Raw genomic sequence first — 24,200 nt, 5'->3', positions numbered from 1 at the left:
CTTGCCTACCCTGCCTGGAGCTCTTGGTCTCATGGCCTTGGCCAGGCTGTACTGGAACAGAGTGCCAGGAGGAGACAATGCCAGCAATTTTCACACTGGGAAAGACTTTGCTTAATTGTTCACCACTGGTTTGGTTGGGGCGTGCAACCACACTCTCCAAGCATGGACATCCTCCCACAAGAAGCTTTGAGAAGGCCAGGTAAGAAACAGCAGAGCAGAGAAATGCACAGGCAAGGTTTAGAACAGCACAGAGGAAAGGTAAAGGTAACCAGCCACTTCAGGGCAGACCTGTCGATTTGATGTCACCTAATTTCCCACCACTTAATTAGATGAGAGCTTTTTACTGCCATTCACTGCAGTATTCATCTGCTTTGCATACAGAAAAGATTTCATGACATGTCCCATTTTTCTTGCTGTAGGGAACAAGCATCTTGTATTTTGCTTTTTTACTAAAATGGGAACTGAGGCATGCTTAATGTTACGAACAACACTAATTGCTAAGGTAAAACTTTAAACTGAAATAGAAACACTTGTGCAGTTTGCTGAAGGTAATTGGAAATTGCATTCTAAAGTGTTCATTTAGCAATCTTTTCCAGTTTTCTGAAGGAAATGGTAGATTTCCAGGGCTAACAACACTAAAATACTATTTTATTTGCCAAAGAGCTCCAGCAGCAACCACAATAATCCCAGCAGTTGCATTAACATATGAGAACTCCATCTCCTTTCATCTACAACTTATAGGAGAGCCAATTTTATATTTCCAGGGCAAGCAAACAGTTGAGGAAGGAAGCATTTCCTTCCTTCAACTTGTCTTCAGTTCTGAAGTCACTAATCCTCCATTAGTTTACCACAAAGTCAGTCTTTTCTCTTTCTGCAGTAGAGGAAGGTAGCAAGACCAAGCTCTACAGTTAAGTTCTATAAAGGAACTCAATTAAACAGCCAGGACAACTTCCCAAAGGACTGAGTCCTTCCTGTAGGGGCCCTTACATCTTATTTCACTCCTCCTATACATATAGAATTGCTTCAAATATTTTCATGCTTTAGATCAGCACTTACTAACCAGCTGCCTCATCATACCTGAGCAGAGAAATGAGGTATTTCAGGGGTTTTGCCTATTATCCCTTCATATTATTGTATTATGGAATAATGGTAATTAAAATCTTTTAATGCCTGCTGCTCTTATCCTTGATCTATTGCCTAGCACTTCACTGAAAATATTCTAGCCACCTGCACCGTGTGCTAACTCAAAAAACTGATTATAGCATTCAAATTATCCCATTACACGTGTAACAAATAACCAGTGAGCCACATTCTGAAATAAAAATAAAATAGGAGTAAGAAACAATGTTTCAGTAACATATTAGGAAACCATTTTATAGGACCAGATCGCAGCCTCAAAAAAGTGAATAACAACAACAAGGCTAAAAACTTCCCCATTTCTGCTCTGTCAGTAGGGTGAAAAAAAAAACCAAACCCAAAGTAAACAAAGAGAAGCTGAAGTCTTCTACTGAGTCACCTCAATAAACATCTTGGATTCTGGAGAGACTTAGGCAGCTGCACCTTCCTCTCACCTCATCTCCTCAACAGGTATCCCAGCTGGAGGTGTTAGCCCGTTTTCCTTATAACTAGGAGGTAATACAGGACATTTAATTAGCCAGGGGTTCACTTTAGGGGCTTTGTTGTAGGGAGCAGAGTGATGACTGAGGAGATTACAGGGGATTAGCCCCAGCTCTTGAGAGGACAGGGACTAATTTTAATGCCTACCTCACCTGTGGAACCTGCAGCCCAGATGCAGAGCAGGGATAAAGGGAAGGGACAACCCAGGATGTGCAGGGGACTGAAATCCTCTCTGCCTTACCAGAAAGGTTGAAAACAGTAGTGCCCTGAGACACACTGTTAATCATATGCCAATAAATATCTGTGAGAACAGCACAACATGAATCTTAAAAAGAAAACAAATGCCTCCTATACAAGCTATGACATGATATTTAATACTAATTTTTATGAGGAAAAAAATGCAAGATTTACTTATTTACCAAAACATGCAAATAAACAAAAAAGATCACAAACAAACTAAACTAAAAAAATCCCACCAAGCCACATGGCAAACAAAAAGCCATGTTCTAGCCATCCCTTTAAAGCTAGTTCAGATGCATGTATTCAACTGCAAAACTTCATATCCCCATAACACACATTATTTTCCTCAGCTGCAGTGAGATACCTTTACTTCCCATACAGTCAAATACTAAGCAGACTCCACAGATAGCTGGCATATTTTAGCACTGTTAATCTTCTACCAGACCTTCATGTAAGTACACAAAATGCTGTTTGACACTGTTCATCCATTTACTCCCATTAAACCTACAGACTTAGACTCCCAGAGGGATCAAGACAACTCCTCAAAGACTACATAACACGGTACTAAAAACATGTGGCGCCTTCTAAGTTTGTCCATGTTACCATTTCCTCTTTAGATGCACAGACAGGTCAGCTGGATGAACCATCCCCCGTCCAGCTTCCCCCCTTACAACCACAAGTCAACCGAAGTAGTCCTTTCAACACACTGTCATTAATTCCTTCTTACCCACATTCTTGTAGTATTTTGACAAAATTGGTGTTCTGGAAGAACAGTTGTAACTACATTAATAGCTGATTTCTATTTCAGTAAGGCAAGAGACTTACTGTTTACTTTGATCTAGTACAAAAAAACCTCCTGGTGATTGAAATTATGAGCAAAACATCTAGACTGAGCTCTACACTCAGCTTCACTTCTGTAGAACAGGATTAATACACAGCAGAATTATTCACTGCTTCTCTGATCAATGGATTGATTTCTATATTCATTTGAGGATTAACAACCTCTGGGTTACCACAATTCTTATATGACTGTACAAATATTTAATAGTCAGTGATGGTTCCTTGCAAGGAATCACTATTACTAGAATTTTTCCTCTCCCCATTAACTTATGGGTTCAATGTCCTCTTGGCTGTGACCTCAGTCTACATTTCACTGCACCTTTTTAACTTAGGTCATCACATTACAAGGTCTGTGTCTTAGTGTGGCTGAGGTCCCCTTCTTTTAAGTAAAAAGTAGTACTGCAAATGGATTCAAAGGGCACAGTAGAGCAGCCCTGAGCATACTATCTCTCCTTTGAGCAGTTACTCTTTTTATTTAGACAGGCAGACAATTTTTCAGATTCTAAATTGCATGAAGTTTCACTCTGACACATTAAACTGGTATCAGGACTTCTGCCTGTATCCTGCAAGTTGCAGTTTTGCAACTGGTAGTGGACCACCATTATTATTAATTTATTAACTTCAGAGTTTTGTCGTGTTACTAAAAGCATAAATCTCTCTGTGCATACCAGATTATGAAGCTTCAGTACACACTGAATGTTCATTTGGGTTTTGTTGTTACTCTCTGGAGGCAGATACGCACCTAAATACCCAATGATACATGACAGTGGTTTTCTGGTGCTTTTTATCTTCAGAGGGTTCCCAGCAAGTTCACAATGTCGATCTGCATCTGAGAATTTTAAAGAATAAAACTCAGTTTAAATATTTTACCGTTACAAACAGATTTAGGACACAGCAACCAGTTTCTGACTTGCATTTTTAACACAATTTTCTTTTTTTCTTTTAGCCCACCTTTTAGATTCTCCTTTTTTTCATCAATACTTCTAATCATGGATATTTAAAGGCAGGACATGTCCCCATTCATGCAAGTGATGTTACGATTTTTTTTTTTAAGTTAATGTAAGATTTAAAACCAGTTTGATGGTACTTTTTGCTTACAAAGTCGTTCTGGAGATAGTCAGCCAGGCAAATGAAACACAGATGAAAACATGAGCACTAAAAGAAATGCAGTTTGTGCTATTAAAAATAATTTACATTGAATTCTTTCTTATTTTCTACAAGCTTCTCTGTCTCTAAATGGTAAGGATTTAAAGCTGGACTACTGATTTTTGTCATGCAACTCTTCACGGTAAACTTTTGAACAAAATGGTCAGTTGTAACCAAGTACTACAGAGCTCAAAGGTCTCAAAGATTGTAACTTTCTGCTAAGTACATGAAAACTAGCAGTGCAGCAACTGCCTTAAATTTCCTGCTGCTACTGTGAACACACAAGCAGAGATTCCATCCACATGTCCCAAACACAAAGTGTTAACATAAAGAGGTTCATGGTTAGACATTGAAGTCAATCAACTTAAGGTAAAAATTCACAAGACACTAGGTTTCAGTAAATAATTTCAAGACTACTGGAAATATAATTTTTATTTTTAAATTATTCAGAATGACTGGGTTATCTGTCTTCCATGAGCCCCTAAAAATCCTCATATAGAGGTTCCAGTATCCCTAGAACATGGGTATTTTGTTGTGGACAAAATTGCATTCATACCGTGATTGTACAGATCAAGAGTTCTCTCACATGGAATTAGTCCCCACAAATACCTACCTATAAGTATTCCTTCCTTTGCACATGTAGATCTGCATTTTCTAACAAGGTTTACAGGAGGGACACATTATAAAGAGATTATAATTGCAACTCCACCCTGTGTTTCACCAAACTCTTCCTGTTTGCTTCATTCCAGCACGAGACAGAGTAAATGGTAACACGAAGAGGATAAGACACCGTATAGAACAATTTACAATCGCTTTACCTATTCTAATCTAGATCTGTGCAAAAATCACAAGTGACTGGAATATGTAGTTCAGATGTTCAAATGTTTTCAGTGCAGCAGACAAAGCACAACTTACTTTAATAAATTAAGGAATCTACCTGAAATTCTAGAAATACCAATGGGTTTCAAAGGTACCAGAGCCTTAATGCTGAGTACATGAAGTACTTAATTATTTTTTCTTAATCACAAAATATACTGTGTTCAGGGGGAAAAAAAAAAATGCACAAACCTGCTGCCTGGAATATTTTTAATATTCCTGAAATATTTTAAGTGGTGGAGCAGAATGATGTGTCTCCACTGACTCCCTCAGTAAGACAAGCAGAGGCTATACAGTATTTTACAGTTACTCTGAGAACAGCAAAGCATCACCTAAGAAGTAATTAGCAAGAAAATTTTCCATCTATGTGTCTTCACTGTAAAAAATATATTGAATCATGGAGTATTAATATGCTGCCTGGGGATACATACTGCAAGGAAAGCACAATTTCCATGCTTGAGATAAAGCATGCTCACCAAAGGTGAGTATTCCAAAGCACACCTATCTGCTGAAACAGTAAAGTATGTTTAACAGCAGCAAACTTTGATCCACAATAAGGTGCTACCATAAAAAGTATAATAAAGTTTATGATCTTTATGCAGAACACAGAGAAAAACACAGAAGTTGGATTGTGCATCATTCTCTAGTGTAAAACCAGAGAATAAAATTTGGGTGGGAAGTTATCAAAATTCCCAAAATTTAAAGCAAGTCCTAAAATCAAATATGAGCTTTTATATGAACAATAAAAATCTTAGTAAGATCAGTGAAATAGCAGAAGCTATGAGAAAAAAACCTACATTTATAACAGGAGGGAATCTTATATTTTTTAGTATATTTTCAAATATAGCAAAAGCAGAAAGTGTGCTGGTGTCTGTAGCAATAGATTACGAAGGTGTGAGGCAAACACACAAGAAAGATCAAGGCACAGCAGAAAAGCAAAATGGATTCTTTGCAAGTGTTCATTGCAGAAGCACTTCAAGAAGCTCACTTCCAAAATACTTTTATGAGGAAAGTATGAGAACTGAGTCACATTAAAGTGTCCATAGGAAATATTTCAAAACAAACTGGTTAAGGAGTAAAACCAAGTTACCAGGACCAGGTGGAATTCATCCAAACTGCTGAGCAGACATGCTGCTGGTATTTAATGAATGCTTAAATGGTCTTGGTTCAAGGGAACGAAAACAGGGCAAATGTGATAACATTCATCAGTAAGTAGGTCTGCAGAGTGGCAAAAGGTTGCATTATTAATAGAGGCACGCAGTTAAATTTGGAAACATCAGGGGAGCCAACAAAGACCTTGGAAGGGAAAACAAGTTGGATGTGTTCTCGTTACTCAGCGGTGTGTCCTTGCAGCAAGGATGATGATGGCGTTCTGAGCCGCACGCGCGCCCGGCACGGCGGGGGAGGGAGCTCACCTCTCCCCTCAGTCCATGGGAGTACAACAGCCAGACCCCCTGTTCAGCTCTGGGATCCCCACCACGGAACAGATACAGGCACGCTGGGGCATGGCTGAGGGAGACTCACCAAGCTGGTTGGGTGTTTGAGTTCAGGACACACAGGCACTGGGGAAACTGGGTCTGGGCAGCCTTGAGACGAGAAGGACAAGGGGACACCTGGTTGCCACCTGCAGCCTCCCAGTAGCAGAGCACAGAGACAACTGAGCCAGACACTTCTCAGAGGAACACAGGGACAGGACAACACACTCTTCCTGTCTGTGGCAACAGTCAGGCCAGGAGACAGGAAACTGTTAGATTTAAGGATAAGATTATTTACTCTGAGGTTGATCAAACACTGGAGCAGGTACCCAGAGAAGTCGTGCAGCCTCTACCCTTGGTGATCAAAAAGCTCATCTGGACAAAAGGCCCGTGAGCACATGAACCTTATGCATGAGGTGGGATTAGAGACTTCCAGGGTCCCCCTTCCTACTTACATGTCCTATAAACCAGTAACTGCCAGTTTCATAGGTCTGCCAGACCCTCTGAGGGGAAAATGACATGTCCACATGCAGCTGATCTGGCATCCAACCTGGCATTTCAGTGAACTTTTACCAAAGTGTGTCACCAAAGATCTCTGCTGTCCAGCTGTTATAGGGCAAAAGAGGCTTTTTCAGGAATTAGCACCTAATTAAAATTAATTGCCTGTGTAATCCCAAATGATCTGTTCTGTTCAACATATAAAAGGGCAGGAAAAGAGGTGATTAGAGAGTTAAAATTTCCTGATAACAACTTTCTGAGCATAATCAAAGCTAAAACTGATAGCAAAGGATAGCAGCAGTATCAAGCAATGCATATAAATGAATTCCGAAGGGGTCAAATAACTGTAATATATGGCTATAATGATGGCTTCTACACCAAGCAGAAGAGTATTCATGGAGTCAGTGTCAACAGCTTTCTAAAAATATCTAGACAATACTAAAAAGAAATCAAAATCAGAATACTAGAAATTACGATGACAGGAAAATAGAAAACATGTGACTTTCTAAAATTATGGGAAATCTGTATCCTGAAGTGCACATAATTTGGGGCACCATAACCCTACAGAGAATACAGCACAACTAGAAAAATTCTAGGAAATTACATTACAAACCAGAGTGTGAAACACATTTTTTATGAGGCTGTAAATATGCCAAGCATGATGACTGATGTCGGTATTACAGAGGTGAATGAAATCAGTAATGCCAAGAAGAAGATGATAACAAATGAGGCTGTGCTTTTAGATATGAAAGTATTTTCTAATTATTTCCTTTTATAAAAAACTAATTTGTAGGTCTCTTAAGCTTATAGAGACTCTCATTAGCAAGTTATTTCTCTTTGACATTCCATCATATCTCTGTCAAAATGCAGATTATCTAATGCATGTACGTGCTCTATGTATTCCCTGAATCATATCCTTCTTAAAAACTTTGGAAAAAAAATAGTATGCTGTCAATTATTTTGCTGGCTATTAAAATCTGGCACAAATTGTATTCAAATATAACAACAGAGAAAATATTTTCATCCTAGATACAAATAAAAGCTCTTCCATAGCTATCAAATCAAGGATGCAAAACATAGTTTGTGAACTAACACCCATTAATGTTACTAAATTCAGATGAATGGGTAGTTCTATGTCAGTAAAATACAAACTATGCTTACAAAGAGAAATCAGTAACATTTTGCATGTTCTGCTATTTTCACTTGTCTTTGTTTCATCAAACTAGATCACTAGTACGTACTGTGTACCACATTTGTTAATAAATCTGAGGATTTAAATGTATGATAAGTTTTCATCATGATCAGTACCCATTTCCAGATAACTATATGTATATTGTACAGATAATATATTACCATGCACTGAAAACATTTTGACAATCATGTCTACACAGACAGCGTGTAGTTATCCAGATTTAAATTACTATAATTAATACATATAGGTATATTGATAAAGCTATATCCAAGCAATGGAAAAAAAAAAAAATCCCTCAAAAGTCTCCCTGTGCTGAAGCAATAATGTTTACAGACACATGGCTCACTGCCAGGCATTTATCAACCTGCCTGTGAGCTGCAAACAGATCTGATCTTATCAGTGACTGCTGAGAAGAATGCTCACTTTGCTTTTCTCTCATTAAGAGACCTTCCCCAGACAGGATGGTTTTGCTTAACTTTCTAAAAAACCATGCAATATATTCAAACTAAAAAGGAGGTAGTGCATGAGATTTAGACCATGAGAATTTCATCTTACCAAAGCAGTTCACCAATTCTAATTATTCCTGAAAAGCCATCAGATAAGTTTATTGTCACCAACCACAGTGAGTCTATTAAGTTCAGGCAGAACAAAGTTTGAGCTTTCCATGATGGGCTGCGCTCCTAGCAGGAGGTGCTTTGCCTTCTCAACCTCCCCGTGGCCATCCCGAGATTGAACTGGGATGTAAATGCATCATCTCTATTACCTCCTGCTAGCATCTGAGCAGGGGTCATGCTACAGGCTTCATTAATGAGCAAAATCTAATCCTCTGCACTATCTGAAGGAATAAAGAACACAGAACAGGAGCTCGTTTTCGGCCAGTGGATATAATGGGCTGAGGGAGAGGATGTGGGTGGAAGTACAGTAATAGAAAATGCTCTGTCGAAACCTTGTTTCACCCAAAAGATGCTTGGGCCTTAGGTAACCATTCTCAGAGGTATCCGTGCTCCTCCAAGACAACTGAAGTACCTGCAGATGCATTCAGGTACACAGGTGGAATGAAAAACCAATTTATCTTATGAGTGAGCTCTGACAGGCTTGTTCAGACAGTCTCTCTCAGATTTGGGAATCAGTTTCATTTACAACCTGGCACTTCAACAAATTGCACAAGACTAAGCGAGCATAAAACCTGGTATGCAGCTGGGATAAGTGCCCTCCTACCAAACCTCCTGTCTCCAGGTTTTATGGTTTCTGAGTGTTGTTATGGTGCCCAATGCAATATAGCTGGGAAATGCAGTTACATTTTCAAGAACTGGTTTGGCACACACAGAGTCAGGTGAGTCTGACAAAGCATCCAAGCAGCCCTTAGATTCAAGTTTCAGCACACCAACATGGAAAACAAATTCCAAATCAGTTCTTGGGCATTGTAACCATCTTATGCCACATCACATCATGGGTGACCTGATACTGTGGCCAGGTTATTAGCTAAGCATAACTGTAACATTTCTAACACCAACAAAGATATTCATTCAGTACTGTAATTACACTGGATCCAGCATAGGAAATCATTACTGCTAATTAAGTATCTTCTTTGAAAATCTGAAAATTATTTGCTTCAAGATAACCTTAGAAGAGGATTCAGGGTATTCTCAGGAAAAGAGAGACTATGTAGTTATAACATTAAAATTTACAGAGTGCACTGAGAACAGGTCACCAGATGTTAGTACAGGAATAAAACTAAAAAACATTTTTCTTCTTTACTTACTTTTTTTGGCTTTACTAGAGCAAGAATATGACAATGACAATGCAGGTAAGAGCACTGTAATGATTCCACAGAAAGAGAGATTGCCAGAAACAGAACATGGATTGTGGATATGTGTTTGTGTACAGAGAAACATGAGTTAAATTAGTTGAGGTATAATTTGGTTTCCACCATCAGAACATTATTTTAATGTTGTGTTCAAAAACCATTAACAATTGTGACCTTTTTTCTTCAACCTATGTTAGGTCTAATCAGGAAGCATCAGAATTCAAAGAGGCAAAATCGCAAGGTCCGAAATTTGCTTTAAGCAAAAAGAATAATGAAAGAAAGAGACTACAGGGAAGACAAAAAAAAAAAGTCTTTCTACTCTTGCCGTTAATCTGATGCAGAACTTTTCCACTCAAAGAAGCAAAGACAAAAGTCACATGAAAAGCTCACCTTTTCAGTCCTCTCTCTTAACACTGAACACGTGTTCTAGTATGATGATTAACAGCTTGATGAAACTTTTTTCTTCCGTTTTTTCTTTTCCTTAAACAAAAGTTTCATATTTTGAAATTTTTTTACTTCAGCGACTGACAAGAAATAGGGATATGGATAAAAAGACATAAGGTTCAAGTGAACTTCTAAATTTTCCTCCATGATTCAGCAGAAACATAAATTTAAAGGTACAATACCTTTCTCTCAGAAAGTAATTTTTATTTTGGATTGAGGATGAAAAATATATTCCTAATCCAGCTTTAGACACATTTCTTCCATGAAGAACAACTCATTTTATTCACACAGTGGACACATGGTTTCCTGAAATTTGAAAAGTTGCTCCTGACATGCATAGATTTAAAAGAAGAAAGAAAATGGCCAAAAGAGCAACTAAAAAAATAGACAAGGGCAATGAACAGAAATATTCAGGAAGTTTTGGAGGACTGCAGAAGTAGGTGAAGAGTTTGCATATGCGTAATGGCTGGTCTTAAAGTACATAAAGGGAAAATAATTACCCAAAATCAGATTTTAAGCCTCCATGGAGTAAATTTCTCATAAACAACACAGACATCATCTGCATCCCAGATAAGTATGCTGGGAAAACATTTCGTGTTAGCCTAGTGAACATGGTTATAAATCCCGCATCTAATAATCTTAAAAGTTCTCTTCAATTCTAATACAATTGACAGTACAATGAGCCAGCATGGCTCATCCTGGAATACCAAGCATCTGCTCCAAGAACTGTATCTGTGGAAGAATGGGAAAAATAACCAGACAGTGTGAACAGTAAAACAATGTGCTTGGTGCAGATAAAAACGCTGTTGAAATATTCAGTGACTTTGCAGCAGAACTTACACACATAGGCAGGTGAAGAGACTTACTATTGCTATCTACAAAAACCCATAGCTTTGTGTCATACTACTGGAAATTCATCAGATCTTTATATTTTGGCTATAAAAAGAACAAGCATAATACAGAATTTTATTTAGAACTAAAATTTAAAACTGGAACAGACAAAACCAAAATGATGCATCTATGATGTAATAATAAACATGGCTATCACCACCATCGGATTGTCACAGTGACAAAGGACTGCATTGCACACCACATTTAAATTATTATGAAGCCCCAGCTCCTGATTCTTTGAACAACCCCACTGAAAAAAAAGTACAACATGTACAGATCTATAGGTTCTGCTCAGCAAAAGAATAAAAATAACAACATAAAAGCACACTTCTTTTGTGCTGCCTGGGAGGAGGCATATATGTCATGGCGTTGATTTTCCCTTCCTGCCCCCCATTTTTGTTACTGTCAATTTTTGAAAGTAAATGAGGTAATATTTATCCCCTTTTTAATAAATTTGAAATGTTTCCACAGCCTAAGATCTGTTCAAGGCAACCAGACTTTATCCAGTGTGTCGGTGATATGCTGGACAAATGAAAAAAAAAATGAAAAGCAAAAGCGTATAGACAAGAAATGTTTATTGAAAAAGAAAATAAAATTAAAAGACAAAAATGGGTGGGAAGCACAGCACACAGAACTAAGAATTAAAAAAACATCTTACATTCTGCCTTAATGGCAGCACAGTTAATAGGGACAAAGGGACGTCGTGCTGCCTGCCGCAGCCGGAGGGTATTTTTGCAGACCTGACGGGCCAGTTTTGTCCAACACGTGGTGTGGAGAAAGAAAGCCTGCCGTGTTTTCACCGCCGACTTTGGGCTGCCAGTGTTCCGGACCGGGGTGCCCTGCGTGGCCTGCCGGGACAGGTGAGTCCGCACGTGCGGTTCCTGCGGAGAGGAGCAGCAAGAGGTAACGCACACGCCTCGCGCACAGCACCCAAACTGCCCCAAGTTGGACACGCCGGCAAGAACAGTCAAACGGGATGTCTGAGTGCTAGACAAAAACCAGGCCTGTGCAGGAAGCTCTAAGCCACAGAGCAGAGAACTCTGTTGAGAATGGATCTATAATGCTATTCTAAATGAGATATTTTATAGTCAATTTAACATTTCACAGATAACACGCCATTTGACTGACAAAATTACTTTTGTACACCAAAAATGCAGGAAGTGCATGTTTGTTTATCCAGGATGTAGTCAAATAAAGATATGGCAAGGCCTGAGCACTGTACAGTTCTACTTAACACAGGAAAAGGATTAATAAACTGAGTTTTGTAATACTAAAGTTGAACACATACATAAAACCCCATTCCATTAAACAATCAAATCACAGCAGTCTTGTGAAAGCACCATGTTTTCTTTTTGAAAAGTTTATCTGCACAATCCTACCTCTGTAGGTTGGCTGGAAGACAGTTTATCTTCATCTGTCTGTGTGGGCATTTTCAGGCCACCATATTTCTTCCAATAAATCCAGCAAGATGCACACAACCTACATTGCATATTGGGAGGGCCCCAAGAATACCATTGGTGAGACTGTGGAGCTAAGGAGGAGAAAACAACACAGGTGAACTGGTGCAGGCTACATTCACTACAGTAAATCCAAATGCTGTGTGCTATATATGCCCATAATATATGGCAGTATCAGAGCATTGTATGGATAAATATTTAATATATTTGACACAGACAGTAAGAACTTGAATTGTTAGTTGCTTTATTTTTTTTACAAAAGTACCACAGCAGTCAACTCCAAATGGAAATTTTGAAAGTGCTTTTATAATAAATTTCAAACCAGGGACTTTGTATTGTCAGGAAGAGATTTTCTTCCAGAGGACTACCAGAAAAAAAAAACAAACCCAACACTATTTCTAATCTCACACTGGAAGACAGGCTTATTAAATTGGATTTTATATCTACTCTCATATAACCTCTGTTGAGGGCTGCTATTTCAAGAAATCCAATAAAAATTATCAGAAACACACAAAATACTAGAAAGAAACCACAGCCCTCCCCCTGTTCCCCAACAACAACAGAGGGGAGGAAAAACACCCCAAAATCATTCAAACAAAAAAAAAACCAGCTCAAAAACCCTGCAGCCTTAAAGGAAAAGCAAAAACAAATTTGAATTTAGCATTCTGAAGGCAAATATATCAATGATATATCAATTATTCTGAAGGAATAATATATCAATGCCATCATATTATACTCCTTAAACTTTCTGTACTTTATAAATTGCTAGAAAATAAATTACAAAGTAATCTGAATGCTTTAATTAATATACTGAAGGCAGCTCTAACTTTAAAGTTATTTCTGCGACAAAAGTATTGCAAATTATCCTCTATCACATGCAAACAAAAGTACATACACCTTTTTTTTTTAAAACACCACATATTAAGATTAACCTAAACTCTTCAGTCATTAAAAAAAATATATATTTACTTACTATAGCAGCTTTCACAAGCCCGACCTATTACTGTGGCTTGTGCCTGGTAAGAGGCTCCCATTGCTCCATTGACTGCAGCAGGTTTCCCATTATTGCTGGATATTTGATTGGGATTTGGTTTATTGCTTTAAATAAATTTAAAACAAAAGTTGAAAAAAAAGTGGTTTTACTAATTGGTAAACATGAACACAAAAAATCTAATTCTGGAATGCTGATGTGTGCTGACAATATCTATAAAATCTTCTCTAAACAACAAGACTAATTTTTGTACTCTATTATTTTCAGCACTGTAAGAGAATTGCTATGTAAAGCGCTGCTGTGATACTCCAATTTACAGCTCTTTAGTGTGCTCACATGGTCTAAGCTACTTGGCAAGCTCATAAAAGACCAAGTCTCAGGGTCAAATCATTAACAAAAATCTGACACAGCACAGAATTTAAGAAGTTTACAAGTCGAGGCTGGACTTTGGGTGAAGTATAACAAGTAAGAGTAGTAACAGTGCCTGTAATACTACAAGGTTGTTCACCCTAGGAAAGGGTCAAACAGTCTCCTGTCTGAAAACGTACACACCTTCCCACCAACTACAGTAATGCAAATGTCATATAACCCTGGCAAAACTCACCCTTATAATATCAGGTTGTTCTGTCTAGGTTCTCTTCTAAACTACTTCCTCTCTGAGAAGGCTGAATAACTGTTTTTGGATATTTCTGTTTGGCTTTTTTAATATTATTATACTATATCATTCTTGTGATTATTGCAACTACTGATACTTCAGTGAAGTAGGACTTTACAGGTCAATTAATTCAGAGAGCATTAATGTACTCCTCATTAGGTTAAGTGCATTATTTCCAGAGTTTCAACTTTGTAAGCCTTAATTACCCTCAATACAATGCAAGGCTGGATGCATTTATTCCTAAGATGATTATTTGTTACTTTAGGTAGCATAAAATACATTGAAGAAAAGTTAAAATGAGAGTTGAAGAAACCTTTGCTGTTTCAAGTCTCTATTTCAAGTGCCAACAAGCCTTTCTCCTGTCTTTTCCTTTTTCACTATATCCAGCAAGAGACAATTTTACAATTTCCATGTATTCTTTATCTTGGGCCCAAGGTACAAGAGGAGAGACTGAGAGACAATTAGGTCTTCCACATTATGATATGTTGTTTAGTTACCTTCCAGAAAAGCCATTAATTAAAAGGCACTCTCTGGTATTAAGGACAGAACCTTGCATTTAAAGGAAATACCTAATGATCAACTTCAAAAAGGTACTCAGCTCTGAGAATCAATTCTACTCAGATTTCAAACTCAGTCAATTAGTCTTGAAGCACAGCATTTAGCAATCCACTTCCCCATGACCACCCCAGATTGGACAGGTATCAAAGACTTGAGAAGTCCTACCATCCCCTTACTATTGACTAGGGATTTTGTCTTGAAATGGAAGCAAAAGACAGGCAGTAAGATAAAAATGCAAAAAATCCCACATTTTGAAACACATTTGTCATCCAATACAGCTGGTCCCTACTGAGAACATATTGAAAATCTAAAATTGTCCACATGGACCAAGGAAATTAATTGAAAAAGCATAATGTAAAGACTGAGCACCTTATGGTTTTCCTAAAGCAGCCACTTCTCTGAGAAGGTTAGGGAAACCTCATCCTAGAGTTTTTAGCTTTTTTTTAAACATTATTAGAGATGTGAGCTTCAAAACTCGCAAAATTTGTTCAGAGGTAAGATTAAAATAATTAATTTAACAGTCTGCTGCTTTCATTGTTACAGCGGTTTAAGAGAGAAAAGTCAGGATGAAATATGGAAATGAAATTCTATTGTATGTAATTTATACAAGTCATCAAAAATCTTTGCAAAGTACTTCCTTTGGTATTACATTCTTCTGTTATACAAACACTCATGACAATGGGAAGTCCATATATATGTAAACTGAATATACCCACAGAAAGCTTAGAAAAAAGTGATTTGTAATCCTTTCTCTTGTCATAATATTGAGGAAATTATGAATATGAAGGAGGGATTTTATCTTTTTTTTCTGCAAACCACATGTTAACAGAAGCAGATATAGCATTGAGTTTAAATCTAAAGAAAATACAGATCACAAACCCTCAGAAATACACAAGGTTGCATTAATAGGACTTGGTCAAAGATAGAAGATCTGGGGCTGTGTGCTGTCTTTAATTTACAGCCAGAACCTCTCTTGTCCCTAGATGAAGAACAGATATTATCAGCCAGATAAAACTGTAATGGGAAATTATCTTATTTTATGTAACTAAATTAAGAACTGCTTCTGTTTTGAAATATTGCATTTACACAAATATGAAGTGTTGTGCTACAGGGATTTGGAAGAGATTATTTTGGAAAAACTACTTTTTAAATGATAAGGCTCTTCTTGCATGTGAACAGTCAACACGTAGCACCTGATCAGCTTTTGTAAAACTTCTCATTCCAGACAAAAAGATTGCAGGTCAAAGACAAAGGGATCAGTTAAGCATGAAGGTTTCACTTAAGAGTTTCTAGCATTTTCCAGTTATATCTCTGCATATAACAAATCCTGTGAAATAACCATTAAAAAGATGACTAGGAAAACATCATGCATGTAATTGCATGTTACTGTTTCAGTTTTACCTGTATATGACTCAAAAAAATGACTTTGTTGTTATACTCACTAGGTGGGGATGTATACTTGCTTCAATTTACTTTCTGCTTCAGCCGCTTTCAGACGTTTCTAGTTGAAAATTAAACACATTAAAATATTTTATTATATTAAGGCATGAGATTTTGTAAAACTGCAAACAATCCATCTTTAAATTATTTCTATTTTGTGATTTCACAAGAGCCTCCAAAACAAGTGTTGAAATCTTCAAGATGAAAACCATGAAAAACAAGTTCTCTATTTTTACTATTAGTTTGAAATCATAATATACTGTCCTTCCCAGTAAAACCCACAGGCCTCAAATATGATAACAAAACTGAAAAAATAACAATTACGGTGTACATGAATTACATCTATATAAACATGTACAACATCGTGGCTACCTCTCATTGCAGAATTAAGTAGAAACTAAATGAATGAAATTGTGTAGGAACATCAGTCATGTAACAAAACTTCTTGTGTGCTCTCTGTCCAGCCTGAGGCTGGGATTTTATAACACAGTACAAGGAGCAGTAAAGTCCACTGACTCTCAGAAATAACTAAACACCTACTAGCATTAAATGCCATCACAAGTGTGGCTCAGGAACATCACGGTAACAGGACAGCTATACTATTGTCACGATAGTCTGAATTTACTAAATCGCTGCTTTCTTCATACTTGCAACAAACTCAAACCCTTTTGCATTTCTGTAATGTTGAGAAGTTTTAGGTATTACCATATATTATGCAAGTAACTAAGACAACAGTTTTTTCAGCAGTGACACAAGAAATACAGCATTCAGATGTCTACAGGTTATCCAAAACATTTGTATGTAAAAGATGAAGAAAACATTATTTCTCTGCAATTTCTGTACTCAAAACATTACTTCTGCTCACTTAAGAGAAAAAACCAAAAAAGACAAGAGAGAAAAAGAGTTGAAACATGGTCAATTTCATTACAGAGGATGAAAAAAAATGAGGGGACACCTTTATATCCAGCAATAATAAATCAGTACTACCTGTCTTTCTTTTATCAGATGCTTAAAATTCAGTCCTCCATTTCTCTTACACCAGCCAATTCTCCTCTCTGCTATACTCCTATTTTTTGACATCCAACCTTTCCAAGGCTTATAATCCAGGAAAATATTTCCCACCTTGAGAAAACTATTATTAGATGACTGCTCTGAGAGTCCCTTGCCTGAGTCATGAGGTGAGTTACAGGGTTATTCAGCTTTACTGGCCCAGAAGTCTAAATAAACCTCCTGCCGTAAACTGTTGTTCTTTTCCACTTCATAAAGTTGCCTCTGTGTTGTCCATTTATAAAACTCCTACTTATAAATTTGCATCTTTAAGGAGCAATGTATAACAAATAGACTTATAATCAGTCCATGCCACCATCAATTAATTTCCATGCAATATGCGAGTTCTTTTCCGTTTTTCTCCAAAACAGGCTTCTTTTTTCTTACAGTCCTTTGCTGTTCACAGATGCCCAGTTATGTTTGGAGCTACAGAAGCGAATCCCATTGACACTACTGGTACAGTTGCAATCTTTCCCCAGTGCAGGCTTGGCAACACTGCTCTGCTTTCAGCAGGCCCATAGAAAAATGCAAACATTGTCTGCTCTGCCTGCTTGGATCAATTTTTACAAAAGGAAGGAGAAAGAACAGCAGCAGCACCATGCTCCAAGCCTCATAAACTGGTAGTTTTTAATCTGAGAACATTTTACAGCCCCAGCAGAGGAGCTCTCAATGGTGAACTCCCCCTGCTTAACAGCAGGACACAGGTTTTCCACAACTGTCTCTCTTTCCTTTCCATATTATATCCAACAACACAGAATTTGTTTTCAGCCTGAAAAAAGCGTGTGATACCACCAGTCAACAGGTGACACACATTCCACAGAGCTTCCAACCAAACTGGCTCTGTTCTACAAAAGCATCGAGTAAATCTCACTGCACAGCTACCATGAGCAAAAGAGAAAATACAAAAAGGGGCAAGAAATGAGGAAAGTAGCCCTGAAGCACTGTCAGAATGTAAAGGCATGTGTAGGAAGCTTTATTAAGCCCTGATGGCAGTGTCAGTGAGAAGTGACTATAGACACATTAATTAAATTTTAGTGTACTTTTAGTACTGGCACGGGGGTTGTAAGGAATGCAATTTAACAATTGCTTCCCTCCTTTATTTACTAAAGTGAATGATACACTGCCTTCTAAAAAAATAACCATGCAATACCATTTCAGTATAAGCTATATTTGTATACCTTAAAACTATGGCTAACATTGCTCTCTAAAAGCAACAGAACATGTCACAGCTTGAATTCACACTGACATACTAACTTTTAACTACCAAGAGAGAGGAAAGGATGCAGAAAAAAAACTACCAATAGTTGCATTTTCTAAGATGAAACCTCTGCCTGTTGAAATTTAGAGACAGAACTGGTAAAAACTGGAAGCTGAAACTGAAAATATTTAGACATGAAACAAAGCACCAGTTTGTAATAAATCCCTAGAGCAATGCAACAAAGAGAGCTGATGCTTTACCTGGAAAAAAATTTACATCTTAAACAGTGTTTCAAACAGGTCTTACAGACTGCATTGCAGAGGAGGTCAAAGTACACTAACTTCACCTGGGGTCTATTGCTTTAAATGAACTAGCATTGAAACTGAATGTTTGTGGGGTTTAAGGATATTTGCTATGAATATCAACTTACAAATATCCCAAGAAATGAATATTTCCCTAAATTAGTACTGTTTTCAACCGTGGAAATAAATAACTGAGAGGCAAATATAATTTACCGTTTCAGTAGAGCAATTTAGCTACCATTTAATATGTTCTCTCTTCTCCTCTTATGAAGTCTCAGTAAAGTCTTTTTTGCATTGAATCAGACTTTTAAGGAGAACACCACAAACAACCTTTCATTCAGTAGAATCAATCAATCAAAACCTGGCCTTCCTCAAATGCTATATATAATGTAGTGGTCATGAGAAGTGCCATATCACCAAGAATCATTACCCAAGGCCTGAATTAATTTTGCTAGACAAGTTCAGAGAACTTTAACATATCTTCCCTTCTCTTTGACTTGAAGGGAAGATGTTCTCAAAGCAAGGTGGTAGCAGTACCTCCACTGCCATTAAATCACCATATTTATAACCTAGCAAGAACAACATTTAGTAACAATTATGATAAAGAAACCTTTCTTATGGCTGACACAATACATCTAATTCACACAAAGAAATAAAGAGAATTAAAAGCAAATTTTTATATTAAATCACCCAAATCTAGAACTCAGGTTCTGTATTTTAAAATTCAAGAATGTGCATTGACCTTTTTCATCTTCCCATTCCCACCAGTTCCCCTAGCCCTCGAGCATGAGATTTTGAGGAGAATGACTCTGAAATTGCCACTTCCTTACTGAATGCATTTTCTCCCTGAAATGCATTCCATTATCACTGCTTGTTCTTTTTCAACAATTCCTACAGATACTTTTTTTACTGAACTGTATTAATTTTTACCATTCCACAAAAACTAAACAAGGGCATGATGAAGTTCTAATCCCTTCTTAGGAAGGATTACAGAAATGTTAACCAGGATAAAAATTAGGCATTTGGCCTACACTAGCTTTGTTATTGATGATCACATACATGACCCTGAAAGAAGACATCTAAAGCATTCAATCCTGAGTGTACTGCCACAGTCTGAGTAAGATGTGGTAAGTTTATTTAGTTACAAGTAAAACACAGGCATTACAAAAGCATTCAAATCACAGATAACCATAAAGCCTATGTGTTTTTCTTGTAAAAACCCTAATCCTATGGAAGGACATGTAATCTTAAACACCACACATCTTGATCTTTGTAGCAACAGAATCATAATAGAGCTCTAGAAAACTACAAAAGGAATCTTAGCCTTTCACCAGCCACTCCAGAGCAAGCATTTCAGAAAAAAGTCACATTTTTATCTGATTCTTAAAGATAATCTTGCCCAATCATTAAGAGTTGACAAGATGCACAGCAAATCTCTGTTGGCAGCACCGTTCTAGGATAAAAATTAACAGTGAAAAAAAGTGTTAAAAGTGAAAAGAATGGTGACAAACCTAGAAAAACATGCCTTTATATGGAACATATTGTATTATATTTGTATTATCCATAGAACTAAAAAGCCCTAGTGATAGTCCAAGATTCTACTATGTGGTAAAAGACCGTTCCCTTATTTTCCATACTCTAACCAGATGATGTAGAAACAATTTCAAATAAACCAGGACAACCTGAAGCAATTATTCTTCTGATACATTTAATCTGAAAAATGACTAAAGATCCATCTAACTACAACTGTAGTTACTACAGCAAAAAAAATTATTTTCAATATGCTGTCCATAACATCACCATCAATTATGTGGCAAGCAAAGGAGCTACAGTTTAAACATTAAATCAAAAATGAAAATAGAGTATTTCAAAGTATTTTATGTCTAAACCAAGGAGTAAATAGATAAAGAGTACAAGATATAAAAAACACCAACACTGAAATTTTGCCTAAACCTGCTAAAAATATCCCAGTATTGGTACCCAATATAATCTTAACATGTTTTTGCTCCAGAGCAACCCAAACAGTTGAACATTCAATCAGAAGGATGAACACAAGGTCTCAATTTTGAAATGCTGGTAATGCCAAAGTAATGTTTTGTTCAGGAGTACCAATAAAAGGTTCATAACACCAGCAGCCACTTTAACACAATGAATTTCCTTCAGTCCCACAGCAGCTTCCCAGCCTAAAGCATTTGCTCTACAGTCCATTTCCTTCTGATCCGCTACTGAAGTAGGAACCAGGAATCCCATTGCTTCAAACCAGCATACAATACAAATGGCTTAAAAAGCTCCTCACAGCTATGGGATGTACAGCAGACATCAGAGGATTTGACAATGCAGCCTGAAACAGCACAGAACCATTGGTTTATACCCCAAAATATTACCTTAGGCCTCCCATCGTGTATCTTTTCAAGAAGACAAACAGATTTTTATGCTTTAACAAGATCACATTTTTTTAAGAATGTCTCAGACTGGTTCATTCTGAAATAGTCATTAAATTACCTGCTGCACATATCTGTCAGTGGTTTTCCACATGTAGTAATACTCAATGATGCTAGTCAGTGACTTCCAAGGGAGCTGAAAAACATTTGTTACAAGTTAAAGTGGTCCCAAGAAACTGCAACATCCACTTCTTGTGAAATCAAGTATAGTTGAGACAAATACTAAAACCTGTATTAACGTATTAAATTACATTAGAATCCATATGTAAACAAACACATTGCAAGTAATAATACACAACCTTTCCTTACAGTATGCAGAATTACATTATCACACATCCAAATCTAAATGTAATTTATTCTATTTAAGCCATATGGTTAAACAAAATGATCAAAACAGAATGCAGATTTCCATCAGGAAACACAGAAGGTAATATCTCTATTATAAAGTGTGTCAGATGGAGAATAACATTAGGACTAAAAGAAATCATCTTGACAAGACTGTGCTCGAGTCTCATGATAATTTTGCTCTTAAAAAACACAAAGGATGCAGATTTTTCATGTCCCATAACAACTCAGCTGCTCATACATTACCACTAGTTTTGCATAAACTCCCACATGCTCTCAACCATTATCAAGAAACAAAAGGATGTGAGGGACAAATGTTACCCTGAGCAACAAGAGTGATACTGACAATAAATTTTTCACAAAATTCTCTGTACAAACAAGGTACATTTGATAATGACAATTATTTTGGGTGCCCACATTCATCGGTAAAATAAAAATGTATTAACCTAAGTCTAGGGAAGAAAATTAAGCAACCATTTTTAATTATCACCAAATAACCTATTAAACTCCACAAGGTCTTCCTGTAATTTAAATTACAATGTCTCATCCAAAATTCATGCAATTTTTCTTCATAACTTGGAACGTTACTAATTTGTCTGCTATATTTTCTAGAGGCATGCATTAATGCAAGTATTATCTGCTTTCTAGAAATGAGGATGATGTTTAGGAGATTCCAGAAAATACAGGTGTGGAAACTGATCTTTCCAACCTTACTGACCCCATTAGGCAGCTTTCTGCATGCCTTAAGTCAAAAGAATAGTTTTCTGCAACTTTAAATTCCTAAAACACCAGTGGAACACCTTCTCAAAGTGCCTCTCCCTGCATGCAGAAGCTCACTAGTTTTTTGAGCTGCTTGATTCAGGGTCAGAGTTAGAAGTGTACCAAAGTGTATAAATCCCCAAACATTTGCATTTGATTCAAATGTAGCAGTGTATGAAATGCATATGCTGATGTCCCAATAAGCAGTAACACACTTCAGGTTCTTAAAAACCTTTTGCTATCTCAGGCCATTTGTGTCTTGAAAGAAATCTTCCCCCAGAAAGTCCAGTGACATGAAGATATGTTTGGTGTGAGGTGACAGATGAAATGATTGTCAGTCTCCAGGTCCACCTTCCTCCTGGCATCCAGGTGAAATGCTGTCACAACAACCTCCTGCCATTGTCAATTAGTTTATTTTAGCATATTCACATTTATTTTCCTTCCTGAATACTTACTGACATGTTCATGGTCCAAATGTTTGCCATTTCTCTAGAAAATACTTTAATCTATTTTAACTATGACTGTGACACCAGTATGTTCATTCACTCAGTAGGCATCTACAAGTAAAGATGATTAAGATGCATGGACCAAATAACTGCAATCCTTTTGCACTTTGATTCAAAACTTGGAAAACCTGTTTGACAGATTGAGTATGGATAACCTGTATTCCATTTACCTATGCACTTAATGCACTGAACTGCCAGTGAAGCTGTCAACAGCCATAGAATAACATATTGTCATTAGCAAATTCTGTTCTTGAAAGAAGTAAATATGCTCATCTGCATAACATTTTTGCAGGAGGAAATTAGCAAAAGCTATCAGCTCTACAAAAACAGAGAGAGGGGAATTTTAAGTTTCTTTAGTTTCTCCAGGGTAAAAATAAACCAATCTAATCAGATCAGCAAGAAAAGTTTAGGATTATAAATCATCCTAAAATGAACATGGTAATTTTAAGGCATGTTTTCACAATTTTCTAAAGCTGGAAAACTGTTGCTCCTGCTTTCTACAAACAGTTCCAAGTCTTGATTACCAAGGCCTTTCCTGCCATATCTGAGATGTAATAGTTATGTATTAGTGAAAACTGTTGATAATGAAAAACTTAAGAAGTATAACAGCTTTGTCTTACTGTTAGGAAAAGTTACAGTTGGAGAACTTAAAATATTCATTCTTTTTCCATTCTACCACCCTGGGATGTGAAATAATTCAAGCACATCAAGTAAATTGAATTAGCTTACAAGGTTTAGGTTGATTAGGATTCACACAGAGTCTTAAAGATAGAAGAACCTCTCCTATAAAAGTCAGTCAACAATTGATGAAAATTATTATTCAAAGGCTAGACTGGTAACTTGATTACAAATGAGCATCTCTTACGTATGAAAAAAAGGTAAAGTCCTTTACATCATTTAATTTATAATAATCTTGTTTACTAATATTTAGTGTTTGTAGCTTAATACTTGAGCTGCACATCTAACATCAGACAGTGGCAGTTCATAGCAATTGCTGGAAAAGTAAATGAATCTGCCCTTTACAGAACTATCATGTAAGGGCTGCAATTGCAGCTGCTGTGCCTTGCAAAGCTGGGCCGACTCAGAAGAGGCAACTCCTCTGGGATGTAATGACTCAGGCAGGTACTACATCATCCTTCTGCTTCAGGAGACTGCTACCAACCACCTCCTGCCATGCAACGTGACTTTCTTGCCTGTCCTGTGGCACCACTGCTTGACTGCTCAGGTTTGAATTTAATCTCAGGCACTGCAGATTTAATTTTATCACTAGATCCTACGTGGGTGTCTAACAAGTTCACACACACACTATCAGTTCATTTGCCCTTGCTCTAACAGCACATCTACGAGTCCTTAAACTTATCAATGGCTCTCCACTGGAGAGAGAGATGACAATAGATAAAAGTATTATCATGGAAAATCGCTGCTTAAGTGCTACATATTTATACCTACCTCACCTTGCAGAAACTTTTCACATA

General features: G+C 37.1%; 1 protein-coding gene across 1 annotated transcript in view; it reads right to left on the bottom strand.

Moving 5' to 3' along the window:
- The window catches only part of MTA3 (metastasis associated 1 family member 3), a 130,558-nt gene that overhangs the window by 37,701 nt on the left and 68,657 nt on the right, over positions 1 to 24,200 (bottom strand). Inside the window, exons 9-14 of the mRNA XM_017744863.1 lie at positions 21,177 to 21,251; positions 16,130 to 16,188; positions 13,457 to 13,581; positions 12,406 to 12,557; positions 11,685 to 11,907; positions 3,440 to 3,526 (exon numbers count right to left, since the gene is read on the bottom strand). Of these exons, the coding sequence (XP_017600352.1) occupies positions 3,440 to 3,526; positions 11,685 to 11,907; positions 12,406 to 12,557; positions 13,457 to 13,581; positions 16,130 to 16,188; positions 21,177 to 21,251 (721 nt within the window). The remainder of the gene's footprint in view (positions 1 to 3,439; positions 3,527 to 11,684; positions 11,908 to 12,405; positions 12,558 to 13,456; positions 13,582 to 16,129; positions 16,189 to 21,176; positions 21,252 to 24,200) is intronic.

The sequence above is a fragment of the Corvus brachyrhynchos genome, unplaced genomic scaffold, assembly GCF_000691975.1.
Source record: "Corvus brachyrhynchos isolate BGI_N302 unplaced genomic scaffold, ASM69197v1 scaffold258, whole genome shotgun sequence".
NCBI lineage: Eukaryota > Metazoa > Chordata > Aves > Passeriformes > Corvidae > Corvus > Corvus brachyrhynchos.
This window is presented reverse-complemented; position numbering and strand designations above follow the sequence as displayed.